Source organism: Aquarana catesbeiana, linkage group LG12 (assembly GCF_042186555.1).
Source record: "Aquarana catesbeiana isolate 2022-GZ linkage group LG12, ASM4218655v1, whole genome shotgun sequence".
Taxonomy (NCBI): domain Eukaryota; kingdom Metazoa; phylum Chordata; class Amphibia; order Anura; family Ranidae; genus Aquarana; species Aquarana catesbeiana.
In genome coordinates this window covers 129,216,328-129,241,182 of record NC_133335.1, presented here as the reverse complement: position 1 = coordinate 129,241,182, position 24,855 = coordinate 129,216,328, and the positions used below count along the sequence as shown (strand labels likewise).

General features: G+C 44.4%; 1 protein-coding gene across 9 annotated transcripts in view; it reads left to right on the top strand.

The window, feature by feature from the left end:
• Positions 1-24,855, top strand: part of FBXL20 (F-box and leucine rich repeat protein 20) — a 592,644-nt gene that overhangs the window by 303,125 nt on the left and 264,664 nt on the right. For all 9 annotated transcript variants that reach the window (XM_073608335.1, XM_073608334.1, XM_073608339.1 and 6 more), the window contains exon 9: positions 18,338-18,412. In XM_073608335.1, the coding sequence (XP_073464436.1) occupies positions 18,338-18,412 (75 nt within the window). The remainder of the gene's footprint in view (positions 1-18,337; positions 18,413-24,855) is intronic.

Here is a 24,855-nt window from a genome sequence, read left to right as displayed (position 1 = left end):
GGCATTCCATGGCCTCCGAAACTGTGAGGAGTGAAATCAAAAATTTACACCCTTAGAAACCTTGAAGGTGGTGCTTGGTTTTTGGGGTCCCGTACGCGGCTAGGCTCCCAAAAAGTCTCACACGTGGCATCCCCGTACTCAGGAGAAGCAACAGAATGTATTTTGGGGTGTAATTTCACATATGCCCATGGCATGTTTGAGCAATATATCATTTAGTGACAACTTTGGCAAAAAAAAAAAAACTTTTGCCTTTTTCCCGCAACTTGTGTCACAATATAAAATATTCCATGGACTCGGCATGCCACCTTTAGGAGATCCCTGAAAACTCATTTATTCAGGGAAGCCTATCCCACACTCACCTAACTGTCCCCAAGCCACCCCCATCAAATCATTCTCTGCAGCTATTACCTTTTGTACCACCACCCCCTCCCTTTAGAATGTAAGCTCTACGAGCAGGGCCCTCCTGTACCTTTTGTATTGAACTGTACTGTAATTGTGTTGTCCCCCCTATACATTGTAAAGCGCTGCGTAACCTGTTGGCACTATATAAATAGTGAATAATAATAATAAAAGCCTTTAAAAGCCTTTACACGTTACCACTTTAGATTTACAGAGGAGATCTACTGCTAAAATTACTGCCCTCGATCTGACCTTCGTGGTGATACCTCACATGCATGGTGCAATTGCTGTTTACATTTGACGCCAGACTGACGCTTGCGTTCGCCTTTGCGCGAGACCGGGGGGGGACAGGGGTGCTTTTTTTTTTTTTTCTTTATTATTTTTTTGCTTTTTTTATCTTATTTTTAAACTGTTCCTTTTCATTTTTTTTTTTTAATCATTTTTATTGTTATCTCAGGGAATGTAAATATCCACTATGATAGCAATAGGTAGTGACAGGTACTCTTTTTTGAAAAAATTGGGGTCTATTAGACCCTAGATCTCTCCTCTGCCCTCAAAGCATCTGACCACAGCAAGATCGGTGTGATAAAATGCTTTCCCAATTTCCCAATGGCACTGTTTACATCCGGCGAAATCATGAAATGCTCGTAGCTTCCAGTTTCTTAGGCCATAAAGATGATTGGAGCCATTCTGGTCTCTAAACAGATCTGTGGTCAGCTGGCCGAGTCACCGGCTACATTCTCGGGTTCCCTGTTGGGACAAGAGAGCCAAAGAAAACCATGGAAGACGGTGGGGGGGGGGCATTCCCTCCCACTGCTTGTAAAAGCAGTCTAGAGGCCAATTAGCTGCTAGGATTGCTTTTACATGAAAGCCGACCGCTGGCTGAAAAGAATGATACCAACATGATACCTAAACCTGCAGGCATCATTCTGGTATAACCACTCAGAGTCCAGCAACATACCAGTATGTTGCTGGTCCTTGTTGGGCATATATTGTAATCTTTTTTTTTTTTCTTTTTTTTTACAAACGATTTTATTGAAAGCACAACAAAAACAAAAACATAGCAGTTACAATTAGCTATTGTTACAATAATACAAACATAGTATGGTGGGGGGGTCTTACATAGGGTGCTGATACATTTATGAGAAGCTAAGCATATACTCCTATTAAAAACACATTCAAAAGAAAAAGAAAAGTATAAAATAAAGAAAAGAAAAACGATCAAGTTTCCTTTTTGTTAGATCAGACAGCTATGTTGAAACATTACAAAAGACCTAATGGTAATTTGATCTCCCACCCGGCTGAAGTCTTACAGGCTTTTTCTAAATTTTACTCTGACCTACTCTCACCACCCACCTCTCCCACAGATTCGGCCCTTAAGTCATGGCTTGATGACTTGCCCCTCCCTGCCCTCTCGAGAGAACAACTAGAGGAAATGAACGCCTCATGCTCTGATTCTGAACTCGTTAATATCATTAAATCCTTAAAACCTTCAAAAACTCCTGGCCCAGATGGTTATTCAGCCTCGTATTATAAAAAATTTCAAGGCATTTTAATCCCACATCTAAAATCTCTTTTCAACTATATCCTAAAAGGCAATCTCTTCCCTGATGATATGCTTCTGGCCAATATGTCCCTGATCCCTAAACCAAACAAGGATCACTCCCTACCCCAAAATTACAGACCAATTTCGGTCATTAATACAGACCTAAAGATCTTTGGACGCTTACTAGCAGACAGACTTTCTAAAATTATCACAACCCTAATTTCCTGAGACCAAACGGGCTTTATCCTGACCAGACAAATTACAGATAACATTAGACTGGCTTCTAACATTATACAAGACGCAGATTTACACTCCAATAAAGTATTTCTACTAAGCCTCGATATCCATAAGGCATTTGATAGTGTGCTTTGGCCTTACATGAAGTGGACGCTGGGAAAATTTGGCTTTGCAGGGGCCTTTCTTCACGGGTTCAGAGCATTGTATCACCACCCACGCACACGTATTAAACTTCCCGGTTGCAACTCTGACTATTTCACGCTAGGAAGGGGAACCAGACAAGGCTGCCCCCTTTCACCGCTCTTATTTGCCCTCACCATTGAGCCCCTAGCGCACTGCATTAGCATTGACCCCAACATCAGAGGGTATAGAAAGGGTGATCAGGAATTAAAACTCAGTCTGTATGCGGACGATGTTCTCTTGTTCCTGTCTGACCCGATAGTATCCCTGCCAAATCTCACCAATACCTTACACATATTCCACGAAATCTCAGGTTTAGGGGTTAACCTCTCAAAATGTGCCGCCTTACCAATAAATTTTCCTCCAGACATCATCTCATCGATCCATTCTCACTTTGGATTCTCAATAGAGTGCCAATCCTTACCCTATCTAGGCATAAAATTAGCCCCCACGTTTCTTAAAATGTATAACGCTAATTACCCCCCTGCATTCACCCGCATTAAACAATTGCTACACTCTTGGAACTCATACCATATTACATTTCTAGGAAGGATTCAAGCGGTGAAAATGTCCATTCTCCCTAAACTCTTATTTTTTTTTAGGGCCCTCCCACATTACGTCTCCTGGCTGACGATTGAAAGAATATTTTGTTTGGCAAAACAAAAAACCCAGATTAGGCAGAAAAATGATTTACAGGCCCAGAGATAGAGGTGGCCTGGGCCTCCCAAACCTCTGGCTATAGTTTCTCGCTGCTAGATCGCTGCAGATGGCACAATGGCACACTCCCTCACATAGTACCCCCTGGATAAGATTTGAGAGAGCCTCAATAACACCATTTCTTCTGCAGGGCCTACTGTGGACCACCTCGGTTAGCTCTAGGGAGATCTCTAGTTTAAATATTGTCGTAGGGCAATCTCTTCACCTTTGAGCCTTGTATAAGAAAAGACTTGCATTGCTACCCTCCAATCCCAGATTAGCTACCTATCTTGGGGACCCTTTATTCAAACCTGCTTTTCCATCTCCTGGAGCATTTGCTCTGTGGATATCTAAAGACCTGGTCACACTTGATTCCCTTAAAAAGATGTGGGGGGGTTGAATCGACTGGAGGTTACTACAAGAGTGGGAGGACAACCAAACGGGCACCGCTGTGCGCCGGCACAGCGGGAAGTTTACATGTTGCTAAAGGGTGCTTTCAGGAGAACCTTTGATGAAAATAAAAAAAATGAAGTAAAAGTACTAGGACAAAGGACAGCTGCAGGGGGATAAAGGGACCAGTTCGGAGAAGAGATAAGCTGCAGTTCTACCCCTGCAAAAGTCCAGTTTGCTCCTGAGCCGTCACAGAAAGTCCTTTAAACTGCTATAATTAACGATGAACCGAGGGCTAATTCATTTAGCCGAGGGCTAATTCAACCGTTCCCTGAGGTCTTGCCTTTGTCTCCTGCGATCTCTCTGCTTCGAAGGGGTCGACTATATGGCTGAAGGGCGTGGGGTGGAGGGCATCCTGGGTAGATCCTCTTTTGCCATAAGACCTAGTTTGACTAGACGTTCTTTCCCCTCCTGTATGGTGACAACTGTATGTGTTGTTCCGCGATGTGGGACTTGAAGTTTGAACGGGAAACCCCATCTGTAATTGATATTAGCCTCTTGAAGAGGGACGGTGATCTCTTTAAACTTTCTACGTTTTTCCATAGTGGCAGGCGATATATCCGGAAATATTTGAATCCTCGTGCCATCCAGTACAATATTAGGGGTATTGCGGGAAGCCCTAAGAATCTCCTCCTTGATCAAAAAGTCCTTAAGGCACAGTATTATGTCTCTGGGAGGCTTATCTTCTGGAGGTTTAGGGCACAGGGCCCTGTGAATGTGGTCGCAAGTAAAATCAGATACCGGGGAGGCAGGCAGTAGAGACTGGAACAACTTTTGGACGGCAGGGGTTAATTCTGTGACCATCTCCGGAATCCCTCTGATCCTCAAATTGTTCCTACTGTTTCTGTTATCTAAGTCCTCTAAATGGGATTGTAGTTGTGAAACCGATTCAGTGAGAGCCTCATGATCCCTGCGGAGGTCTGTATATGCGAGTTGCAGCTCATCATGTTTGGTCTCTAACAGATCTGTCCTGCCTCCCAGCACTGCAATCTCCTGCTGCAGAGTATTAGTGGACTTGAAAAACTCAGTCTGAAATTTTTCAGCTATTTTAGAGTACATAGCAGCTAAGCTGTCGTCCAGGTCTGCTTTGTTAAGCTGCGCTGAGTACTCACCGTCCCCAGATGAGTGTGCAGGAGAAGCCGTTGTGTTGTTGAGGCCTGTGCGTGCTGTGAGTCGACGCCATCTTGGCCTTTCCCCTCCATCTCCCGGACTCCGAGGAGGTAGTGGGTTATGGACTTTTGCGCTGGTTTCCTGCGACGAGACTTAGTGGACGGCATGCACTGATCTTTCCCCCGGGGTTGCAGGATGTTTTTGGGTCTGAATCTCTGGATTTTAGCCCCGGAGAAGGCGATGAAGATCCCGCTGTGCACGGAGCTCCGCTCAGTTGCTTCCATCCAGCTTCGCGCCGCGCATGTGCCCCTGTAATCTTTTTTTTCATGCAGTCTGTGGGCTGAACGAAAAAAAGAGATTGATCAGGGGGTATGCCCACCATTAGAATACCTCCCTTCATCCACCCACTTCTAATGATGGGCATACATGCACCATTTATATATGCCGAAGCATGGGGGCATCCACCCGCAAAAGGTAGGAGCAAATTGCTCCTCCACCCCTGCTGCCCCCATGCTTCGGCATATATGCTCTTTTTTTTAGCTGTGGTGGTGAAATCACCTCCGACAGCACTGGAGTCACGGCTTTATGTATCATGGGAGCAAACACTGTTGCTGTCAAGATAAATAAATCCGCGCTGCAGCTGAATGGAGTACCTGAAAACAAAAAAATGGTTAACAATAAAACACAGTAAAGTATAAAATAAATTACATACCTGAAAAGCAAACATGATAAAACATAATAACAATAAAACATTGCAGAATAGAATACAGTAAAAAAGAGCAGAACAATAGAGAGAGAACAATAAAACGACAACTATTTTTGTTTTTTTATTTTATATTTTTTTGTGTATTTTTTTTTTTACACTTTTTTTGTAACTGTAACCGGTTCCAGGTTCGGGTCTCTCAAAATGCGATGGCATCTTGGGAGACCCTGTGAAAGTGTGCCTAGTCTGTGCAATGCTGTACCCTACGCTAAAACTCAACTAGTGTATGGTAGCGCTCAAAACATTCACCAATGCAAAGACCAGGATTGTCAGGACAGGAGGGACAATAATAGCGGGTGTCATACCTATATCCGCGCTTTCTACAGACATGACATTTTCTTTGGGGGGCTCGTTGGGTAGGGGTACTCGGGAGGACATAAGGAAAATGCCTCTCATGCAGCCGGCTTACTGCATTTGGTTGGGTAAGGTGAGGTGGAGCACCGTCTGGAAACAGAAGGGCTCTGACGATCTCTTCCTGGAATTTAAGGAAGGTTCCAGTCCGTCCTGAAGCTCTGTATAGCACATGAGCGTTCAGCAAAGCCAATTGAAATAAGTATACAGACACTTTTTTATACCAGCGTCTGGCCTTACGGGCAACTAGGTACGGTGCCAACAACTGGTCATGGGGGCCACCCCTCCCATATTTTGGTTATATTCGTGGACACAGAGGGGTTTCCCCACAACACTAGTCGCTGTAGTAATTTGGACAGTCGTGTCTGCATGAAGCGAGGTAAGAATGAAAACATTCTTATTATCCCTCCACTTCATAGCGAGCAAGTTATTACACTTCAAGCAGGCTCTCTCGGCGATTAGATCGCACGGTGCCACATGCTCCAATCTGATGATCAAACTAGTGACTAAAAAGTGGCACGCTCGTGTATTATTGTCCAAGTACAAGTGGTACCCCCATTCCAAATAAGGGTGACACCAAGTCCCACACAATTTTGCCAGCGATTCCTATGTAGTCAGGGAAGTTTGTCTGTTTAAATGACAAGCGGCCAGAAAACTTAATCAGGGACTCATCAACGCAAACAACTTGATGGGGAGTAAACAAGTCTGCAAAATGTTGGTTGAAGTGGTTTACGAGGGGACAAATTTTGTAGAGCCGATCGTATCCGGGGTCTCCACAAGGACAACAGAGTTTATTGTCATTGAAGTGCATGAACCGCAAAATCTGCTCGTATCGTGCCCTGGCCATGGAAGCATGGAGAATACGGGCATATGGTGAATTGGGTCAGTGGACCAATATGACCGCAACTCACTCTTTTTGTTTATGCCCGTGAGGAGGGATAGGCCCAGAAAGATCCTAAATTTGGAAACCGTAATTGGTTTCCAATCTCTGGCAAGGGAGGAATGGGGAATAGTGGCGATGTGTTGACCAGCGTACAAATTGCTTTGGTCCACAATAGATCTATAGAGATCTTCAGTGAAAAACAGCGAATAAAAATCAAGTGACGTAAAATCAACTGTTTTCACCTGAATGCCGGGTTGGCCAGTGAATGGGAGACGTACGGGTGCTGCAGAAGTGGTGGGTTCCCAATTAGGATTGGCGAATGCAGCAGGAAGGGCACTACGGGCCTGTGTTTGTTTTCTTGGTGGCAGCGGGACACTACTTGTGCTTGCCACCTCGCCAGCTTGAACTGCACTTATGGGACTCGCCACGTCACCAAGTGTTACTGCAGTGCTGGATGTACGACCAGGGTGTACTAGGCCGCTGGTGCTTGCCAGTTCACCAGAAGGAATAGCAGCGCTAGTACTTTTCTGCTCAATAGGAGAGCCCTGCGGTTCTTGCACCTCAACAGCAGAAGAAGATTGGGGTCTGATACTCCTGACATTGGCAGGGACCACAACTCCGTCGTCAGAGCTATCTGTCATGGAGCCGCTGCTGTCTACAGGTTCGTATTCTGAGCCTGAATCTGACAGATGAGTGACTTCCTCTTCACTGTCTGTCATGCTCAGAAACGTGTAGGCCTCTTCACTATTGTGCCTTGGATTTACCATTTTGGGCTCTAAATTTAGTGGTACGGTAGTGAGACTCACAGGTAAAAAAGCTCCTGACTGTTAGCGACTGTATCAAAACGCTACCAAAAAAACTGTTAGCGATCGCAGAAATCAGGCCTGACTCTGCGAACGCTAAAGTTATATGTTTAGTGTTTTGTAAGTGACAGTGATCAATCGATACTGCACTTGGGTGGGCTGGGCTGGGCGGAGGGGCAAAACGCAGGTGCTAGCAGGTATCGAGGCTGATCCCACTAACACTGCGTTTTTGGGAACCCTAAACTGCTGGGGACGCTAGTATATATCTGATCAGATCGGATATTGATCCGTTCAGATACTATACCACTAAGGGAGATGTATGCTGCGTGCGTGGGTGTTAGCAGTACTGGCACTAACCTGACGCTGCCTGGGGCGACACAGACCCTATCTGACCCTAAAACCTCACTTACAGCGGGGACGGGAAGCATTCAGACCCCCTTAAATTTGTCACTCTTTGTTATATTGCAGCCATTTGCTAAAATCATTTAAGTTCATTTTTTTCCTCATTAATGTATACACAGCACCCCATATTGACAGAAAAACACAGAATTGTTGACATTTTTGCAGATTTATTAAAAAAGAAAAACTGAAATATCACATGGTCCTAAGTATTCAGACCCTTTGCTGTGACACTCATATATTTAACTCAGGTGCTGTCCATTTCTTCTGATCATCCTTGAGATGGTTCTACAGCTTCATTTGAGTCCAGCTGTGTTTGATTATACTGATTGAACTTGCTTAGGAAAGCCACACACCTGTCTATATAAGACCTTACAGCTCACAGTGCATGTCAGAGCACATGAGAATCATGAGGTCAAAGGAACTGCCGGAAAAGCTCAGAGACAGAATTGTGGCAAGGCACAGACCTGGCCAAGGTTACAAAATAATTTTTGCTGTACTTAAGGTTCCTAAGAGCATGGTGGCCTCCATAATCCTTAAATGGAAGACGTTTGGGACGACCAGAACCCTTCCTAGAGCTGGCCGTCCGGCCAAACTGAGCTATCATGGGAGAAGAGCCTTGGTGAGAGAGGTAAAGAAGAACCCACAGATCACTGTGGCTGAGCTCCAGAGATGCAGTCAGGAGATGGGAGAAAGTTGTAGAAAGTCAACCATCACTGCAGCCCTCCACCAGTCGGGGCATTATGGCAGAGTGGCACGACAGAAGCCTCTCCTCAGTGCAAGACACATGAAAGCCCACATGGAGTTTGCTAAAAAAACACCTGAAGGACTCCAAGTTGGTGAGAAATAAGATTCTCTGGTCTGATGAGACCAAGATATAACTTTTTGGCCTTAATTCTAAGCAGTATGTGTGGAGAAAACCAGGCACTGCTCATCACCCGTCCAATACAGTCCCAACAGTGAAGCATGATGGTGGTAGCAGCATGCTGTGGGGGTGTTTTTCAGCTGCAGGGACAGGACGACTGGTTGCAATTGAGGGAAAGAGGAATGCGGCCAAGTACGGGGATATCCTGGACAAAAACCTTCTCCAGAGTGTTTAGGACCTCAGACTGGGCCGAAGGTTTACCTTCCAACAAGAAAAAACAAACTAACCAGCGTCACCCGTAACAGTTACACGGTGATCACTGGTGAAAGGGTTAACTAGGGGGCAATCAGGGGGTTAAAACCTTTACTATGTAGTATATGGGGGGTTCCTGGCGCTATAAAAACCTGACGGCAAACCTAAATACTAACTAGCGTCACCTGTGACACTTATGCCCTGTACACACGGTCGGACATGGATCGGACATTCCGACAACAAAATCCATGGATTTTTTCCAACGGATGTTGGCTCAAACTTGTCTTGCATACACACGGTCACACATAGTTGTCGGAAAATCTGATCGTCCTGAACGAGGTGATATAAAACACGTACGTCGGGACTATAAACGGGGCAGTAGCCAATAGCTTTCATCTCTTAATTTATTCTGAGCATGCATGGCACTTTGTGTGTCGGATTTGTGTACACACGATCGGATTTTCCGACAACGGATTTTGTTGTCGGAAAATTTCATAGCAAGCTCTCAAACTTTGTGTGTCGGAAATTCCTATGGAAAATGTGTGATGGAGCCCACACACAGTCGGAATTTCCGACAACAAGGTCCTATCACACATTTTCCATTGGAAAATCCTATCGTGTATACAGGGCATAATACAGCGATCAGATAAACGATCGGTTAGTGATACTGGCGACGGGGGGTGATCAAGGGGTTAAAACTTTATTAGGGGGGGTTAGGGGGTACCCTAGACCTAAAGGGGCCTACCACTAACTGCCCTACCACTTATAACTGTTACAAATGACACCAATGCAATAATCAGTAAAAAAAAAACTGCTATTGGTGTCACTGTGACAGGGGGTGCAGGGGGGGGATTGGGGGGTGAAAAGTGTGCCTAGAGTGTTCTACTGTACGTGTAGTGTTTGGTGCACTTACTTGATGTCTTCTCTCCTCGGAAGCTGAAACAAAAAAAGGCTTCACGAGGTGTGATGACATCACTTCCTCTGCCGCTGTTTACATTACAGCAGCAGAGGTAGATTGTCATTTGCCAGGAGCGATTGTGAGGGGGTGGCCATGAATCAGTGGCCTCCCCCTCAGCTCGGATTGCTCCTGACGCTAATCCGACCACCGCAGGCACCGGGGGGGTCCGATCGGACCCCCCGTCCGTGGGCAGACAGGGACGTATAGGTAAGCCCTTATGCCTGCCCGTGCCATTGTGCCGATGTACATCAGTGTGCGGCGGTCCGCAACTGGTTAAAGAGAAAGTAAACCCTCAGCAAAAAAACGAAAAAACAAAAAACCCTGCAATACAAAGGCATAATTAGCTAGTATGCATAGCATACTAGCTAATTATGTATTACTTACCTCAGATCGAAGCCCCTGCATCGGTCCACGTCTCCCCCTCTGACCGCCGACATGTTGTCCCGGAGTGACTTCCGGGTATCGCGGCTCCGGTGCAGTGATTACCCGGAGCCGCCATGATGTCACTCTGCGCATGCGCGCGGTAACAGCACAGTACAACTGAAGCAACGGCATATAGCACCATTCCTTCAGTTGTCTTAAGTTGTTTTAAGACAACTGAAGTTGTCTCAGTTGTCTTGTTTGTGATCGCATGACGTCGACACATGCAAATACAGGGATATCACCTAAACCTTGCAGGTTTAGGAGATATCCTTGTTAGCTACAGGTAAGCCTTAATATAGGCTTACCTGTAACATAAAGTTGTAAGCAAGGGTTTACAACCACTTTAATGTCTAAACCACTGGCAACAAAATTCAGTACACCCCTAAGTGGAAAAGTCAAAATTGGGCCCAATTAGCCATTTTCCCTCCCCAGTGTCATGTGACTCGTGTGAATGGGGAGCAGGTGTGGTAAATTTGGTATTATCGCTCTCACTCTCTCATACTGGTCACTAGAAGTTCAAAATGGCACCTCATGGCAAAGAACTCTCTGAAGATCTGAAAAAAAGAATTGTTGCTTTACATAAAGATGGCCCTAGGCTCTAATGCCGCGTACACACGGTCAGACTTTTCGACCGGACTGGTCCAACGGACAATCTGATCGTGTGTGGGCTCCACCGGACCTTTAGCGGACTTTTCCAGTCGCAAATCTGATGGACTTTAGATTTGCAACTTGCTTCAAATCTTTACGTCGTAACTCCTCCGGACCCAGAAATCCGCTCGTCTGTATGCTAGTCCGATGGACAAAAACCGATGCTAGGGCAGCTGTTGGCTAGTGGCTATCAACTTCCTTATTTTAGTCTGGTGTACATCATCACGTACGAATCCGTCAGACTTTTTAGTGATCGTATGTAGTTAAGTCAGTTTGTTAGAAAGTCCACCGCAAGTCCGCCAAAAGTCCGTTGAAAGTCTGTCAGACGGGCTGTCGGACTTTTGTAGCCAAAAAGTCCGACCATGTGTACGCGGCATAAGAAGATTTCCAAGACCCAGAAAATGAGCTGCAGCATGGTGGCCAAGACCATACAGCGGTTTAACAGGACAGGTCCCACTCAGAACAGGCCTCTCCATGGTCGACCAAAGAAGTTGAGTGCACATGCTCAGCATCATATCCAGAGGTTGTCTTTGGGAAATAGACGTATGAGTGCTGCCAGCATTGCTGCAGAGGTTGAAGGGGTGGGGGGTCAGCCTGTCGGTCCTAAGACCATATGCCACACACTGCATCAAATTGGTCTGCATAGCTGTCATCCCAGAAGAAGCATCTTCTAAAGGTGATGCACAAGAAAGCCTGCAAACAGTTTTCTAAAGACAAGCAGAATAAGGACATGGATTACTGGAACCATGTCCTGTGGTCTGATAAGACCAAGATAAACTTATTTGGTTTAGATGTTGTAAAGCGTGTTTGGCAGCAACCAGGTGAGTAGTACAAAGACAAGTGTGTCTTGCCTACAGTTAAGCATGGTGGTGGGAGTGTCATGGTCTGGGGCTGCATAAGTGCTGCTGGCACTGGGGAGCTACAGTTCATTGAGGGAACCATGAATGCCAACATGTACTGTGACATACTGAAGCAGAGCATGATTCCCTCTGTTTGGAGACTGGGCCGCAGGTCAGTATTCCATCATGATAACGACCCCAAACACACTTCCAAGACGACCACTGCCTTGCTAAAGAAGCTGAGGGTAAAGGTGATGGACTGGCCAAGCATGTCTCCAGACCTAAACCCTATTGAGCATCTGTGGTGCATCCTCAAACGGAAGGTGGATGAGCGCAAGGTCTCTAACATCCACCAGTTCCGTGATGTTGTTATGGAGGAGTGGAAGAGGACTCCAGTGGCAACCTATGAAGCTCTGATGAACTCCATACCCAAGAGGGTTAAGGCAGTGTTGGAAAATAATGGTGGCCACACAAAATATTGCCACTTTGGGCCCAATTTGAACATTTTTCCTTTAGAGGTGTACTCACTTTTGTTGCCAGTGGTTTAGACATTAATGGCTGTGTGAGTTATTTTGAGGGGACAGCAAATTTACACTGTTATACAAGCTGTACATTCACTACTTTACATTGTAGCAAAGTGTCATTTCTTTAGTGTTGTCACATGAAAAGATATAATAAAATATTTACAAAAATATGAGGGGTGTACTCACTTTTGTGAGATACTGTACATGCGTATTTGCATGGAACTGCATACATACATGTGTATTTGCATTGAATTGCATACATACATGCGTATTTGCAAGGAACTGCATACATACATGCTTAATCGGTTCCCAACCATGTCACACAGATATACTGCGGCACAATGGCTCTCCTGGGCGAAATCCCGTACGGGTATGTCCTACCATTTTTCGGCCATCAGAGGGCACACACCCACTGCACGGCGGGGGACCTGATACGCGTGGCCGGCGGGCACGAGTGCCAGCGCGGGGATTTGTGTGTGTAAGCACACACATTCCTGCGCTGTCAGAGGAGAGGAGCCCTATCGTTTGTTCCTAAGTAGGAAAAACGATATGTCTCCTCTCCTTGTCACTCTCATCCCCATACAGTTAGAACACAATGAGGGAACACACAGTTAACCCCTTGATCGCCCCCTAGTTTTAACCCCTTCCTTTCCAGTGACATTTACACAGTAATCAGTGCATTTTTATAGCACTGATCGCTGTTAAAAATGTTAGTGGTCCCACAAAAGTGTCAAAAGTCTCTGGCCTGCCCGTCGCAATGTAGCAATAACGCTAAAAATCACAAATCACCGCCATTACTAGTAAAAAAAATAATAAAAATGCCATAAATCTTTCCCATAGTTTGCAGACACTATAACGTTTGCGCAACCAATCAATATAAGCTTATTGCTATTTTTTTTACCAAAAATATGTAGAAGAATATATATTGGCCTAAACTGATGAAGAGTTTTTTTTTTTTTTTTTTTTTAAATTGGGGGACATTTATTATAGCAAAAAGTAAAAAATATTGTTGGGTTTTTTTTTTTTTCAAAATTGTCGTTTTTTTTTTTTTTGTTTATAGCGCAAAAAATAAAAACTGCAGAGGTGATCAAATACCACCAAAAGAAAGCTCTATTTGTTGGGGAAAAAAGGACGCAAATTTAATTTGGGTACAGCGTCGAATGACTGCGCAATTGTCATTTAAAGCAACGCAGTGCCAAATTGTAAAAAGTGCTCTGGTCAGGAAGGGGGTAAAACCTTCTGGGGCTGAAGTGGTTAAATTTGAACTGCATACTTTCATGCGTATTTGCATTGAACTGCATACCTACATGCGTATTTGCATTGTACTGCTAGTACCGGGTTGGACCCCTTTTTGCCTTCAGAACTGCATTAATTCTTTGTGGCATAGATTCAACAAGATGCTGGAAACATTCCTCAGAGATTTTGGTCCATATTGACATGATAGCACCACGCAGTTGCTGCAGATTTGTCGGCTGCACATAAATGATGCAAATCTCACATTCCACCACATCGCAAAGGTGCTCTATTGGATTGAGATCAGGTAACTTGGGGACATTGGAGTCCAGTGAACTCATTGTTATGTTCAAGAAACCATTTTGAGATGATTTGAGCTTTGTGACATGGTGATTATCCTGCTGGAAGTAGCCATTAGAAGATGGGTACTCTGTAGTCCCAAAGAGATGGACATGGTCAGAAACAATACCCGGGTAGGCTGTGGCCTTTAAACGATGCTAAATTGGTACTAAGGGACCCAGTGTATGCCAAGAAAATATCCCCCACAGCATTACACACCACCACCTGCCTGAAACGTTGATACAAGGCGTAATGGATCCATGCTTTCATGTTTACACCAAATTCTGGCCCTACCATCTGAATGCCGCAGCTGCAATGGAGACTTGTCATACCAAGCAACATTTTTCCAATCTTATATTGTCCAATTTTGGTGAGCCTGTGCAAATTGTATCCTCTGTTTCCTATTCTTAGCTGACAGGAATGGCACCCGGTGTGGTCTACTGCTGTTCTAGCCCATATGATTCAGGGTTCGATGTGTTGTGCGTTCAGAGATGGTATTCTGCATACCTTTGTTGTAACAAGTGATTATTTGAGTTACTGTTGTCTTTCTATCATCTCGAACCAGTCTGCCCATTCTCCTCTGACTTTTTGTCCACACAACTGCCGCTCACTGGATATCTTCTCTTTTTGGACCATTCTCTTTAAACCTAATAAAGTGGCTGGTGAGTGTATATGCTTGCTTGTATTGAACTGCATATTTACATATGTATTTACATTGATTTCCATACTTGTATAAACTGCATATGTGCATGAACCGAGAAAATACATACTTCTATACCTGCATACCTGGGTATCTACATAACGGCATACCTGGGTACCTACGTGGTTACATAGAGGTAGACCAACATGGTTTTGGGCCTGCTTCCCTGGGGGACTGCGTATTAGACTACATTATTTAACTGTTACACAAGTTAAATGGCTCCACAATGAAAAGGCAGCCAGGGGAGGCAGGTGCACCGCCCTCAGGTCCAGTGATCTGGCAGTGCTAGCATCTCCTGATGGACCAGTGGTTATCAGGTATATCTCAGCCACTGTGGTGTTTGGCATTGAAGTGATTCTTGACGCATTAAAATGCCATTAGGAGAATTTAGCAGTGGCATTGACAGTTGCAATGGACTGCGGCAGCATCACCCTTAACACGCCTGATCTTGGTGCCTAAGCAGAATCGAGTCTGGTTAGTACTTGGATGGGAGACTGCCCAGGAATACCAGGTTGCTTTAAGCTTTTCTCTTAAGCTTTTCTCCTCCAGAGTGAGGGAGGAATCTGAGGCTGCTATGTTTTGAGAGTATCTCAGACAGGATCTATGGGCAGTCTCTGAGGTGGTTCGCTCCATCTTTAGCCTGCCGAAACCTGGTAGGTTAAGGGTTAAGTGCGCCTCTTGATGGCCTCTCTGCAAGAGGTAGATTTCAGGTGTCCATAGACATCAATGATGCATCTCTTCATGTGCCAGTTTTTCCAGGCTCATCAAAGATTTCTGCGATTTTGCAGTAAAAAAAAATCGCCATTTTTGTTTTGTGACACTGCCCTTCAGGCTGGCTACAGCTCCTGAGGGTTCACAAAGCTCCTAGCCCCAAGGCTGGACTTGCTCACATAGAGGGTATCAACCGCAGGCTACCTTAACGATCTTATACTCAGGGAGCAGTCGGTTCCAGATTTAAAGACGGTTCTCCACATGCAGTTCTACTCCAGGTCTTTTGTAAAGTAATATTCTCTCTGTCTAGAACATCAAGGTCCAAGCATTGGATTGCCAGAGGGCTCTGTCTCTGGAGCGTTGCAGAGCTCAAATTGCAGGTTGATTGTTTGGAATCTGGAGAAGGGGAAATTTTTTCATCCAGTGATATGGAAGATAAACACTGATGCCAGTCTCTCCAGTTGGGGGGCTGGTTTGGAGGCAGCTACAATTCAGGGAACTTGTTTTCCAACAGGAGAGAATCAATATCTTGGAACTTCGTGCAGTACATCTTGTGGATTATTGGACAAACCCGTTGCACAGGTTTGTGGTCAGTGTTCAGTCCGACAGTGCCACTGCAGTGGCATATATTAACCACCAGGGTGACACCAGGAATCGTGCGGCTCAGAAAGGTGAACCACATTCTGTCTGGGGCAGAACAGCATGTGCCATCTCTGTCGCCAGTATGTATTCTGGGTATAAAAAACTAGCAGGGTTTTTTTCCCAGTTGTCAGCGACTAATACTGGGACAGTGGTCCCTGTATCCCGAGACATTCAGCATTGGGGAACTCTGCAGGTGGATCTACTGGATTCCACTGGCAATAGAGGTAGATGCACTGGTAACACCTTAGGGACCAGTTCTCCCTAATCTTTCCCCTGATTTAACTACTGCCGCATCTTTTGCGAAGAATCCGGGAGTTGGGATTGGTACACCAACATGGTGAATCTGGCAGTGGACGCTCCTTGGATACTTCCGGTCTGGCCAGAGCTATGGTCTTGGGTTCTGTTATCTCCACACTGTTAAGCGCCAGGAGGGGGCTTCAGGGAGCTTCCATTACAGGACTTGGAATTCTCATATGCTGGGTGTGAAGTCAGGATGTGGCACCCGCACAAATATGTGAGTGGGAGATTTTTCCTTTCTCCAATCGGGAGGGGAAATTAATTGGCCTTAAAGTGGTCCTTAACCCACTATATAATATGATCATGCCATCCTCTGTTATATAACGCTATGTGCCCCTTGCTGTATAAAAAAAAATGCCCATTATACCGTATATCAGAGTGGCTCACGTGACTCCTCGGCTCTCTCCTCTCTTTGGCTGACAGCTATGGTAGGCGGCATTGAGTACTGCTGCTGACGTCAGCCGGGGAGGAGAGAGATCCAAGGAGTCACGTGAGCGCCGGGAGCCGCTCTGATATATGGTATAATCTGCATCTTTTATTTTTTTTATACCGCACAGGCACAGTGGCACATAGCGTTATATAACAGAGGGGATGGCATGATCATAGCATAGATTTGATTGCACAAGGAGAGGTGGATCGTGGAGTGAACAAATGATAATCTCAAATGCAATGTAAATGTACCTGCAAGAATGCTGCATTTTGCCCATCTATACAAGCCCTGAGGATCAACCTAAAACATTTTGTAAGCATTATATTATGTAGTGGCCCATTTGCCGCCCAAAGCATATGCCAGCCCATGGTTCTCCCTTTCTAATAGATACGTTTAAGCAGCATTTTAAACACTGATGGTGCAACTTTAACTAGTGATAATGGATGCAGAATTTCGGCAACCCTTTCTCTAGAGAAGTGTTGCCAGCAATAGAACTGCCCATGTGACATGGTCCAAAAAATATGTTTTATTGAAATCTTTAGTTCCCTCTATCCCTCTTATGTGGTAACATGAATATGGTTCATGGGTGTAAGTAAGCAACAGTTCTCCACTGCATTGCCAACATATATTTTGACGTGCCCATTTGATTACAGGGCTGTTTTGTGGGAAATATATGTCCTTTGGTATGCAAGGGGCCTTGATTAAGTGTGCTCTTGTTAAAGTGAAGCGATCACAAATCTAAGCAGTTAAAACTGAGTGATGAGAGAAAAAAAATGAATCATTGGAAGAAACTGTCAGACAAACCAGATTTAAAAATGCTTATTAAGATTTAAAGATATAAGCAACTAAAGTTATACATAAATCTTGACTTTTCCTCTAAAGTTGAACTTTGCCACATCCCTTTTAACCATCTTGATCTTGCTGTTGGTCATTAGGCTGCTAGTTGCTGTAAAGTGGTTTGTAAACCTCAGATATGAAATACGAATAAAGCATATCCCTCTATATTGTATACTTATTTCAATTTAGAGCTCTAATTATCATTTCTGTCTGCTGCTTCGTTCCTCTGCTACCAGCATGAATCAATTCCTATAAGTTTTTCTAGCACTAAAAGAAAAACATACAGCTTATGATTGACAGCCTAAGCTCTGTTCTTGAGTGCTGTGTGAAAGGGAAGGGGGTGGGTGTACCTTACCTCCAATCAGCTCTCAGAGCTCTCCTCACTGAGTGTAACTTTAGCTTTCCTCTTTTCTGAAAGCTCAGACACACTTTATAATTTCTGAACTTTGAATGACTGTAGAGAAGAGAATATTGCAGATAAACAGGTATAACTTATGTAGGGTGATTTGTTTAATCTCTGTGAATCACCTGAGGCCAGCCACTTCACTGGGTATACTGTATGTGAGGATTTACAGCCACTTTAAAAGACTAATAGAGGAATGCAGAAAACTTGATATTTACATATAAAGTCAGCTATATACCAATATTTCTGTTATCTACTGATCATTGTGTGGTTTTCACTGAAAGTACATTCTGTTTATTATATATTGTTTCCTTGCTAGGAAATTCCTTGAATTTTTTCATAATTAGAAATGTACCTGTAACTAATATACGGAGATTGACATGCAAATTTCTTACTATCGGTATCTCCTTGCCCTATAGTTGGAAGACGAGGCGCTTAAATATATTGGATCACACTGTCCAGAACTTGTCACGTTAAATCTACAGGCGTGTTCCGTAAGTTTTATATTTTGTTACTTACCTCAAAAATGGGGCATGATCATTGACTTAGAAATGTAATTGGTAAAATATTTGTTTTCTTTTGCTATCTTGTAGTGAATAGACAAAGCACAGCTGTTGATTGATTGCCATGGTTCTAGTTCAGTGCCAAACATTGGTAGGACTACAGTCAATTCTGTCATCAGCTAGAGAATAGCTAAAATGTATTTTTCGTTGATCCATAGACTCCCTCTTGCTGCCCAACAGGATCTGTCACTAGCAATTTCATTTCAGCAGTGTTCAGGCGGCAGTGGAGTGTTTTCCACCAGTGATATTAGAAGTTGTATGTCAGTCAGTTTTACCTGACTGGGTGTAACCGGGAAAAGAAGTCCTACTATAGCTACACACACTTCTAGTTGTCACTACTGCATTGTAACCATTGCAACCAAACATCAGTAAGTTGTTTTCTGTGCAAACTTGCTTTATTAGTCTACCTAACATAAAGTCCACTTTCTACAAATAATAATAAATACACATATATTTCCAGGAAAAATATGCATTTGTTTTTTTGAAAAGCTTTTGATCCAAATCAGTGGATCAAATAGAGAAATGCAAGCCTCCTGCAACTTTCTCCAGCTCTCTGTTCGTACCAAGGTGTGGGCTTTCAGTTACAGAGCTGGAGGAAGTGTCCATGGAATTTGAGTGCAGTGACTAGCACATCCCTGTTCCATTGAAATTCCATCTGCTGGGGTGGAAGACATGACTTGTAGTTCATGCATTTACAAATCTCTGTGAATGAATGATGCAGCTGTGTGGGCAGAGCCTTGCACTGCTACAGAAATTTCAAAAGTGCCAGCGGCTGCAGGGGAGATCCCTTGCCTGTCATTACAGGGTAAGGCCAGTTTGGGGTGGTCCCTTTTGCATCACATTACATGTTACACCCTAAATACTGGTGTGACATAGTGAAAATAGTGGAGTTAACCTTCAATGGATAACTGTGTTCATATAACAAAAACTCTGTGCTATTAAGACCACAGGTTTAATTTAACTTTAAATAGTTTGTTTGGACCAAATATTTGGCCTGCTGAACCAGCCTGTAAAAAGCAATTGGAGCTTTTGCAATTTGTTGGTTAACATCTGTTCGGTGAACATCTAGACTCCTTTTTATTAAGGAAGTCACTAGTGGAAAGAGCACGCTTTTGCCAAAAGAAATCCTTCTCTTCTGGGTTTAGAAAAAATTCCTTTCGTCCCTTCCAGACGTCTTCCTCCTAGTCTAAGCCCAGCACCTCCTTTTGCTGCAAGCTCTGGACTCCCAAGCCAGTTTAGCCTGGCTCCAAGCCCCCCTTTCAGTGATGAGACAAACCCACTTCAAGTTGGGGGACATCTGTCGGCATTCACAGTCGCCTGGATTCAAGACATTCTGAATCTCTGAGTCAGGGATATGCTCCACAGGGGGTACAGACTGAAGTTTCGCTCTCTCCCTCTTTCCTGATTTATTCCTTTAAATCTGCCTTCTCTGCAGCCGCTGAAGCATTTGCATGCTGCTTTTCAGAAATTGTTCACCTCACTGGTAATTATTTCTGTGCCTGCAGGGGAAGAGGTTTTTCTCCAACCTGTTCACAGTTCTGAAAGTCAAGGGCAGCATTCTTGCTCTCCTGGTTCTGAAGTGCCTGAATGTCTTCTTTAGGATCCAAAAGATTTGTATGGAATCAGCCAGGTCACTCATTGCATACCTGCAACAGGGGGATTTGTTTTTACGTTTTGCGGTAGGAGACTGTCGTTTTCTGTTTGTGACCATGCCATTTGGCTTGTCCTCTACTCCTTGGGTCTTCACAGAAGTCTTGGCCCCTGTTCTGCCTCCTTTTTGCTCTCAGGGTGTCCACATTGTGGACTACCTGCGATTCAAGAATCATTCAATCTAGGCTTTGAATACCACCATGCAGGAAATTGCAAAAAGCAGGGGGCTGAGGTTAATACACCAAGCAATACCAAGCAAAAAACACCTTGATTAAAAGTAGCACACTTTCATGTCAAAAATCACCAATCCACCAGTGGATAGTAACACAGCAGGTTGACACACCAGAGCGGATCAGCTGAAGGTACACAGAGGCAATGAATGGCTGCCAGGCATGCAGCAGCAAGGGCTCCAAAGCTCCAGCAGGTAATTAGGAGAGAAAGAAAAACACACAAACAAGAGCGCTGTTGGTAGGTGGTCAATAGTACTAAAGCATAGTTAATAAGTTTAGCTGGATAGACTGATATATGTTTCTATATAAATAGTTAATGAAATAAGGCATGTATCCACAGGGTCCATAAAAAAAGGTTTATTGAGCACATAATGAAATGGCTCTTAAAAATAAATGATGCTGTGATAAAAAGCTCACTGTGACATGAAAGATGACAGTAATAGCATACCAGTCTTAGGCACCAGGAGAATCGCTGGATTAACAGATGACTCCAAGGAGCAGGTGGAGAGATGATTTTCAGTGTGGAAAGGTTGTACAGCAGATTCCAACAAACTTGTGCGCAGGAAGGGACGCACGGTCAGACAGGAAATGACCTCACAGAAACGGCAAAAGGCTGGGAGGATGACACCATGCTCACAGGAAGGAGGCTTGAACCACAAGCAAAACAGTTGCAATGTCTTGCCGCTTTTTCAAAGTCACCTAGTAACCAGAAAGGAGAATATTTATACAGGCTAACAGGAAATTATGTCAAGAGGGCTTGGAACTACTTAATTAACCACTTCCCACCCACATGCATCATTCAGATATCTTTTTTTTTTTCAGCAGACGATTCCCTGCAAAGTAAAAGCACTCATAGCGCCTGTTTAGCCACTTGACTGCTTTTACAGGCTGCGGGAGGAAATCTTCGCCTCCCACCCCCCTTTGGTGCTTCTTCTGGCTCGCCTGTGAAATCGGGGAGCCGGAGAATGAAGCCGCCAGCTGCAGTGGTTTACCATAGAGCTGACCGCGGACCAGATTATCCCCAGCCATCTCTATGACCTTCGGAGGCCAGAAGCGATATGATGTCACTTCCGGTGCCGACAGATGTAAACACTGCCGTTCTTTTGCTGGGAAGCCTGAGATCATATTGATTATAAGGGGAGTACCACGCCAAAATTAAAAAAAAAACAAAAAACCGCGTGGGTGTCCCCCCCCCCCCCAATCCATGTCAGACCCTTATCCGAGTATGCAGCCCAGAAAAGGGGGGGGGACGAGCCATACCAGGCAACATACCAGGCAACATACCATCAACATGGGGGTGCTTTGGGGCACCTTGTTGATGAGGATGAGGGCCTCTTCCCCACAACCCTGAGTGGTGGTTGTAGGGGTCTGCGGGCAGGGGGCTTATTGGAATCTGGGAGCCCCCTTTAGCAAGGTGGCACCCAGATCCTGCCCCCCCCAATGTAAATGAGTATGGGGTACATTTTACCCCTACTCATTCACCCAAAAAAAGTGTGAAAAATAAATAAAAACACAGTTTTTTAAAATTCCTTTATTAAAAATAAAAAACAATGTCCCTCGATTTACATACATTGTCAATCACTACGCCTGCCGGACACGAAAAAAGCTCTGCCTGTGACAAAGGCTAACTGCTGACTGCGTGCTCTGCCACCTGACAGGTCCTAAATGGGTGGAGCCACCTGGTGATGTCACCTGGCGGCACTGCAACCTTGTGACGTCACCGACAGGTGCATGCTGGGTCGGTAGTGTCGCATAGAGGGTGGTGCCACCAGGTGATGTTACTAAGTGTCCCCGCCCCTTACCTATTTAAGAGCTGTCAGATGGTGGAACAGGCAGCAGTCAGCAGGTAGCCTTTGTTGCAGGCAGAGTTTTTTTTTTCCGAGGTGCGGCGGGCTTTGTGCTTGATGATGGATCTACGTCGGGGGACAATGTTTTTTTTATTTTTAATAAAGGAATGCTCAAAAAAATGTTTTTGTTTTTTTTTTGTTTTATTTCGTTTTGACACTTTTTTTTTTTTTTTGGTGAATGAATAGGGGAACAATGTACCCCATACTCATTCACATGGAGGGGGTGGGATATTGTTTAAGGGGGCTTCCAGATTCCGATAAGCCTCCTGCCTGCGAACCCCCACAATCACCGCCCAACGTTGTGGGGAAGAGGCCCTTGTCCCCTTCAACATGGGGACAAGGTGCTTTGGGGCGGGGGGTAGCCCCCCCCACCCAAGGCACCTTGTCCCCATGTTGAGGGCATGTGGCCTGACAGGCTGCATGCTCAGATAAGGGCCGGGTATAATAATAATTTAGAGAATACAGGAATTTAAAAATATGAGCTCCGGTTTCACATATAACAAGACATATTGGGTACATGTGCAAATCGAGCAAATAAGTTATCACATGGTTGATTACAGGGAGTGTATGTATACTACCACTCCAAACAATATCACTTATGATTATGATAGTGCTTGCCAATGATAGAGAAGAACCCAATGCATTTCGACGTTTATAAGGTCATTGTCTTCCTCAGGGGGTCCTTTAAGCTCTGTAAGGGCATCAAAGAAAAAGTGATCATATATTCTTTATATGTTGTTTGGTATAAATATTTCATGATAATCACTTGATATTTACCCTTGGTGCCATGTATACTCATTTAACTTAATCTTAAAAGCAATGGAAGAACCAAAAGAGTCCCCCACTTCTGATGCTGGACTCCGTTACACCGTCATCCCTGCCTACGCGTCAAAGGAAAACAAGGCTGACCCATGGGGCTTACGAATGGTCACAGATGGGTGGCTCTCCTCCACAGATGGAGGGGGAAGCAGGAAAAAACAGGACACCTATAAATTTATCATAATAAAGGAGTGGATTTTGGGGGGGACCCACACCTTTTTTTTTTATAATGGTGTGGGGTTTTTTTGTTTTGTTTTTTTTTTTCATTCAGCTGTCAGCAGGCAAGTCTGCTGACAGCTAATGACTTATCAGTTGTTAAGGACACGGCGGCCGGCCTACCGGCCAGCTTCTTAACAATCGGCAGCTATTCACTGTGTGCCTGGCGGGCTAACATCCTGCTGAGCGCCCCAAAAATTTGGGTGTTCGGCCAACACCTAAACGGACACTTGGCCCGAACACTTCGCCCAACTCTACTGGTAACATTTCTAAACTGCAATACTAGAATGCTCGGCAAAAAAAATGTTGCAAATACAAATGTTTAGGCATTCTCATGTTTATTTCTTTTGTTTGTATTGGTATGTCACAAAAAAGTGGAGAGACAAAGAGCCTGACACATTTCATGCAAAACTCCAAAAATGGACTGGACAAAATCATTGGCACATTCTCAAAATTAAAACAAAGGTGTATAATTAAGGCCTATAATACACCGCTCAGCGCCAAAGAAAATAATTACTGCTCCTGGTTACCAAGATGGGTAATAACAGAACCTGTGTAAAAAAACCCCGAAACACCCAATTAGTTTATACAAACAAATGGATGGGGACTTAACTAAGCAGCCGTTTAAAACAATAGAATACAAAAATAGTATAAAAAAACGTATAAACAGTCAAATAGTAAACTATGACAGTCAAACAGCGCTAATGTTGAGCAAAATATAAATAAATATGTGGCCAACTTCACAAAAAAGTCCTTAGGAGCAGTGAAGAATAATACAGTGGTTCAGAGAGTGTTCATAGGTGATCCTAAAGAATGTCACAGTGTGCACCTTCCACCGGTCAATCCAATTCCACCATGTGAGAACACAATCCCCTCAGGGGGTTAAACTCACCAGAGCTAAAAGATAAACAAGCCTCCAAGGGAAGAAAGCCTCTGAGCCATAAACTGCAAATAGCACAGTTCCAGGAGATTACCAGCTGATAAGGGCTCTAAGAAGAATCATAAACAGAAGAGAGCACACATATCCTAATCTCGTTTATTGATAAAAACCCATCTCACCCCAAAACCCCCATACATATATACGTACAACAATAAAGCAGTCAATAGAGCATTGAAAGTGTAAGCGCTGTGCACTTCACCGTAAAGCCATCCGATAGTTCCGCTTGTGTAACCAAGGAGCGATGGCACTCACTTCCTTGTTCCGGATCCAACAGCGGTGGAGCGCACAGGTCACTTCCGGCGTCGTGTAGGTCACGCTCTGACGCGTTTCGTCATATCCTGACTTCAACAAAGGACATGCCTCCACGACAAACAGACAGGCTTATATTTTCCCGCCCCAGACCCCCATAGCCAATCAGAGCGCATTCAGCATGACGACAGGCTCAAGTTGCTACGGTTAAAGTAAACAATGATGGCATCCTACAGGAGGAGGAGAGACACAAAAAGCCCCACTGCACTGTTTACATAAGAACAGCAAATATATCCAAAATATATCCAAAATGACAGATAATACAGAGGCTGAGATGGTTATAAACCAACCCTCCATACCGTCCCATGACCTCAAATGTTCAATCATACATCATTATGTTGTATTATACAGTACATGATATAT